Source organism: Alligator mississippiensis, chromosome 4 (assembly GCF_030867095.1).
Source record: "Alligator mississippiensis isolate rAllMis1 chromosome 4, rAllMis1, whole genome shotgun sequence".
Taxonomy (NCBI): Eukaryota; Metazoa; Chordata; order Crocodylia; family Alligatoridae; genus Alligator; species Alligator mississippiensis.
The window spans coordinates 21,078,793-21,085,000 of record NC_081827.1 but is presented as its reverse complement, the minus strand read 5'-3'; the positions used below and the strand labels follow the sequence as shown (position 1 = coordinate 21,085,000).

General features: G+C 38.6%; 1 protein-coding gene across 2 annotated transcripts in view; it reads right to left on the bottom strand.

The window, feature by feature from the left end:
* Positions 1–6,208, bottom strand: part of SEMA3C (semaphorin 3C) — a 181,240-nt gene that overhangs the window by 53,606 nt on the left and 121,426 nt on the right. For both annotated transcript variants that reach the window (XM_059725822.1, XM_006275581.4), the window contains exons 9-10: positions 2,457–2,571; positions 1,407–1,476 (exon numbers count right to left, since the gene is read on the bottom strand). In XM_059725822.1, the coding sequence (XP_059581805.1) occupies positions 1,407–1,476; positions 2,457–2,571 (185 nt within the window). The remainder of the gene's footprint in view (positions 1–1,406; positions 1,477–2,456; positions 2,572–6,208) is intronic.

The following is a 6,208-nucleotide window of genomic DNA, read 5'->3' as shown; positions in this document are numbered from 1 at the left end:
AAAATGACTTGGGGGGCCTAGAATAGACCAGGCTTTGTGTTTGTTACCACATTATGTGGTTCTTTGACTCAAACCCAATTTCCACTGCAGGAATACCATTAGCATTAGGTAAAAATGTTTCCAGCTCAGACATGTCGAATCCATAACACAATCATAAATGTGGCTTTATTGTTAAACCTTGCCTCAGCACTTTCTCTTTTTGTGTTGTAGGAGTCATTCAATATAGACAGCATCAGCTGTTTACAAGCACTGGGGATGGATTTTTCTGCTCAACTAAATATTATGAAATCATATTTTCCTGGCTGCTTTTACACATTTGAGAATATAGGTCCATGTATATTATCGTGACAGTACTTTCCTCATTAAAAAAAAATATTATAGAACATTTCAGGTTTTTGTAACAAACCCCCCTGCAAAAGGTTGGTTTTAATAATCTTCTAATTTTAAAAGATATATATTCTAAAATGTCAACAAGCTCCAAGGGATACAAAGGAATATGTATACCTACGTGCGGCAGGGACACATATATTAGAAATATATACACAGGGAGTATCTTTACCATTGTCCATGGAGTTTGGGCAAAACAAGACAAATATCAAGATAGAATTAAAGTGAGAGATGGTAAGATTGATAGATCCTGTTAGTCCACTTTTCTGCTGTGTTTCAGCAACTCAGCAAGGCCACTTCAATGTGGTAACAGGAAATCTTGAATTTTCCCAAATAACTATTCACTTTTTCCATGGTGAGCAATGCTATGTACTCACATTTCCTATAGAAAAGAAAAAAGCCTGAAGACTCAGGTTGGGATTAAGGAAGGAGATGATAAAAGAGAAAGGTTGTCTTTTGGCAGCCAGAGTGCAATTGGCTTGTGTAGTAGTCTGCCAGCTGTGCAAACTGTCTGCTAGCTGAGAGAGTGAAAACTAGCAGCATGAATTCGGCTAAGAATTCTGGGCTGGGTCTTTGCAGGTGATAAGCACCCTCCAGAGGTGCTGAGAGTGACTCTTCAGTTGTCACAAGCATTACATTCTCAGATGTCCTTTGGCTTCTCCCCTATCTAGTAAAAGTGTAAACAGGTGGAGCCAGCTGGAAATGTTTTCTCAGAGCCAATCACAATATCTTGAAAATAAAGCTGGGAGTGGAAGGCAAATTCATCCCAGGTGTGGTTTTACTGAGTAGACGCTAGGGATCAATTTGGCAACACTGCAGCTCTGATTCAGATAGCAATTAATTATGTTTCTAATAGATCAGAGCAAACAGAATTGAAGGTATGTCTCATAGATAGCAAAGACAGTTATGGGGTACATTTAGAATTGCCTTCATTCCTAATGCCTTGACACACACAATCTCCATCTGTATTTATATTGCAGCTCCTCACAGAAGGTATTTTTATAAATCTTCAAAATTACCTTGATGTGGTAAAAATTCCATACACGAGCGTTGTTCTGGGATTATCTGTTTCTAGGAGAAATACATCCTCTGCAAGAAAGACAGGAAGAACACTTGTGAAACAATTATTCTCGCTTGACTTTTCAACCTCAAAACATGAAGTCTGATCTCACTCTTTTTAAAGCCAATGGGAATTGTGGCTCTGACTTAAATGGGAGGAGGGCCAGGCCTTTTGTATTTAAGGATGACAGTAATACCACTAGCACAGGAAAAGAAAGATTACTTTTTCAAATGAACCTAACACCCACTTACTCCTATTAAGATACATAAATACTAGAGTCAGAATTTTAAATGTCTCGGCACGTTCATCTCAGTTGGAGCTCATTTCAGCAAAGCCTCAGTTATTCCTTTAATTTTTGGAAAATGTTCAAGTTGCATTGGAGTTTCATAGATTTATATAATTTAAAGTCAGAATGGACAACCAGTTCAGCTACTCTGACCTCTGTTAACTTTCCCCTGCAAGTTTTGTATTGATCCCAATGACCTATGTTTCACAGTAACTAATGCTAATAATTATTGTATATTGACACATCAACTATAATTTTAAACACCAAAATGAAGTCTCCAGGTCCAAAGGACCAACTGTATTACCAAAAAGAGTGGTACATATAAACCAGTACCTCACATGCTCGTGTGAAGACTTTTTCTAAGGTAATGTAAGGAAATATTCATCATGATCATAACGATGACAACAACATTGTTTGTATGCTTCTTTTCACAGGATGCTTCCCACGTGTCCATCACAAGCATTAATTAGTTCACATATTATTACTTTGCATAGTCAAACAGCATTATCCATGTTTTACGGACTAGGGTGCTGAAGTTTAGAGAGATTTATGATGAAAGCTTCCTGCCCTTCCTTTCCTCTACCCACCCCCAAAAAGGAGCTTTGCTATAGAGTGGAATGGATAGCCAATTTAACCTGTCCAAAGTGACGGAAATTTTCAAACATTCACAAGCATGGAGACAACAAGATTTAGGCTTGACTATAAAAGGATTACCCTATTTACCTAATTCATCAAAGTATGTTTCTGTTCCATCTTCATCCATTACTGAGCACACGAGTCTTGCTTTTAAGAATGTTGTCCACTTGTTTACAAGACTTCGTTGTCCGCCGGTGTCATTCTGAAAAGGAAAAAAGAAATTTATAAAAAATAGCATACACACTTAAATAGTCATTGAATCCCTCCATATAAGTATAATCCATAATCCTTTAAGTAAAGTACTTATATAATAAAACATGAGCACAGGTTTTTAACCAAAGTCAGGCAGAAGGTGGCACATTAGAGATTAAATGGTTCAAAGGGGGGCATGAGCTTTTATAGGCAACAGCCTACTTTATCAGACACCAATGAAAAAAATGAGGTAAGTCTTAACTTAAATCCTTGAGTCCAAACAAAAAGACGCTGGGAAAATGTATTGAAATTCAAATTTCCTTTATGTTAGCAAATAAAAAATGAATGAAGTTTTAAGCCATAAAATGGCCTCAGGGTGATATCAGACAATGACAACATTCTTTCACAGATATGTGATATTAAAATCTCATGCTTCAGAGTCTAAAACTTTATCTAGTCCTACAGATTAAAAGAAAACCACATGCAAGGCTACCCACCCACCTCTGAAGCATCATGTCAGGGCCCCTGGATTTAAACCTCAATCCATGGTACCTACAGGCAGGGGACCAGGCTGTGGCACCATCAGGAGATTAGCCATACACCTGCTCAAGCTCAGGCTGGGCACTCCCACAAGGATCCTTAGCAGGGGATCAGGTGACCGATAAGGACCAATGGAGGCCATAGGCCTCCAAGTCTATAAAACCTTCCCACTTGTCACTTGCCCCTGCAGTAATACTCTTACTATTCCTGCTGTGGACCTACTTGCCTGAGTCTTGTATTCCTTTTTCTGTCTTGGACTCCCCAGCTTTCATCCTTTACTACTGTCTTGATCTTGACTCTGCTGTTGAACCCTTGACTTGTACCTCTAGCTCTGCCCTGTCTTGCTCCTGTTTTGCCTCTGCCTTGGACCCTCCTGCTCTGCTTCCAGCCTCATTCCTGCCTTGCCTCTACCTTGAACCGCAGTACCTTATTCCTGCTTAGCCTACACCATATATTGAATTCCCTGGCCTGGCTTTGACCATCAATCTCTGACAGTATTGTGACCCTTGGCTTTGGTTTCTGAATTTCAGGTATTGTTGACCCCTAGCTTTTGAACCATGACCCCTCATGTCTGGGTCATATGTGTTATGCATCTGGCCTTGGCTTTTGTCAAAGGTAAAATCTTGGACTATATGGACTACGGGTGTCAGCCAGTATGACGTTCCGATGTTACCTATGGTTATCCACAGAAAATCTTTTCCCACAAAGCTCCACACATCACTCAGACCAAACCAATTGACTTCCTCTCTCTTTTGTTCTTCATATTCTTCAAGCTAGCATTCATACATTCCTCAGCACCCTTAAACAGCTAGCATTTATGCTAGCACTAAGGACTTGGTTTTCAAAAGTGTATACACGCTAACTTTTGCATATATATGTGCATAATTGTGAATGCAGTTGATAGCTTCAAATCAAAATTAGATGCATCAATTCATGTCCATCTTTGCAAATCAAAAGATGAATTATTTTCTTATACATTTTCTATATAGATTTAGGATCACAGTTTATTTTAGAAATACTTTATATTTTTTTTTTAATTATTTTTAAAAGTTATAAAAGGAGACTGATATTCAGCACCAAAGGAGCATACCAGAAAGGTTACTCCTTAGTCTCCATTTCTCCAGTTTTTACCTAATGACCCCATAAAAATGAATTATTTCAATTAAAAAACCTAAAACTAAAATGTGGCTTCAGTGAATGCACTGGTGGAAATGTGTATCAAATTTAAAACAGTCATCAGTTGATAGGATTTATGATATCATACATGGGCAACAGTTTATGACTGGTAGTTTATTGCTCAGGTACGTAAGGAAAATTAGCTAGAATTCTAATTTCTAGGCCTTAAATCATCAATTTCATTTTATTTAAAATGCATTGAAAATGTTAACATAATTTTGTGAAAACTTGTCATCAAATTTGTGGGAATTTTTACCAGCTTTATTTTTACTCTCACTTTAGTATATGCATGCAATGGAAATTCTGGTTGTGCATGAAGGGGAAAAATGTCATCTATCTTTGTAAACTGGAATGTTTTCTCAACAGCCTCCCTAGCTTTTGTTAAAGCTTAACTAGCATGGCTAAAAGGCTCAAAAATAAACTTTTGCGCAGCCAACAAAAAATATTTTGCTATTAGGGCTCCTTAGCTAACAGTAGAGTTATCAGAACTGAAGCACGCTGATGATAGAAGGCTTGTAACCTGGCACATAATCATTCCTACCCCGCCTTTCCCCAGAAACCACCTGCTTTGCTCACTCATCAAAGGGCAAGGACCTAAGCAAATTCACTTAATGTTACTGGGTCTCTGGTCTTTCCACTCATCTCCCTCAACAGAATGATGGGTAGGGTAACAGAGCTCAGGTGACTACATGCTCAAGTCCAGATCAGTTTGGGGGGCTGTTGGGTGCCCCTCTCAGGAGCTGCATTTGGAAGGACTGTAAACAGTCACATCAACAACAGCTGCTTTAGCATCCAATTGATTTTGATAGCTTCTGCTAGAAGATGCAGATTGCAGCTGTACCATAGCCCCTATGAAACAAGGGAAGGGAAAAGGCAAAAGGTGGAAGCTGTCAGAGTATAACTTAGCTGCAATGCAATGCAAGGATTGTTGAGAGACCCAAAGTTAGCATCTCTCTGGTCCCATGTAGTCCAGATCTACTTATGTCTGCCTGATGCAAAGTATTCATAATGTTCATTCCTTGCAGAGGTTGTTATGATAAGTATTATAAAAGTCAAGGGGCAATATTTGTTCCTGTTGATGTCTGTGAGAGTTTGCCACCAACATCAGCATTAGTATTATAGGGCCAAGGCGATTCAAGGCTCTTCTGGCCTTCATTGTAACAGCAATAATAACGTTATAATTAAAGTATAATGTTTGCAAAACAACCAGAAATCTTTGGACACTTTAACAAAAATGTAAAGCACAACACATTTGGACCAGGTACAGACATTACACTTTTAGCAGTATAAGTGATTGGAAACTGGTCTACAACTGTAACAGAACAGAAGTTTGACACACAGACTAGTTTAAAAATGGCTGTGCCCAGTCTAAGATGCGGGGGGTGCTCCGCCCCCACCAAAGGGCAAATGCGTGTTCTGTTCGCTACTGACCTGAACTACTCCACTTAGAAAACCTGTGTAACTTAGATCAATTCTGCCCCAGGCTTTTTGAATGTCTGTACCTAGCCTAGGAGACCAGGCCACATGTCACATCGTACTGCCAAAGCAGGAGCTGAGCATACACCCTTGCAGTCATTTTCTGGCAAGCCATAGCATGAACCAGACAAATATTAAACTTGCAGGAAGGGGAAATTAAACAGCTCTTGACTAGGTTAACTCTAGCAGTCTCTAAAGCAACGTGGAATGCTTAAGAAAAATAGACTATTTTTATAATTTTACTCCCCTGTTTTTACACATACTTATGTCTTCTAAGGAAGAAGTTGCTCCAATCCTGTTACATGCAAAATTGACTATTAGAGAAAAAGAGAAATGGAAAATGCAACTAGAGCTTCAAACCTGTAGAGATGTATATGCTTATATGCTTGCCTTAACTTACTGAAATGAATACAACTATTTTTATGCTTTAAATTAATCCCCATATAAATTTATGT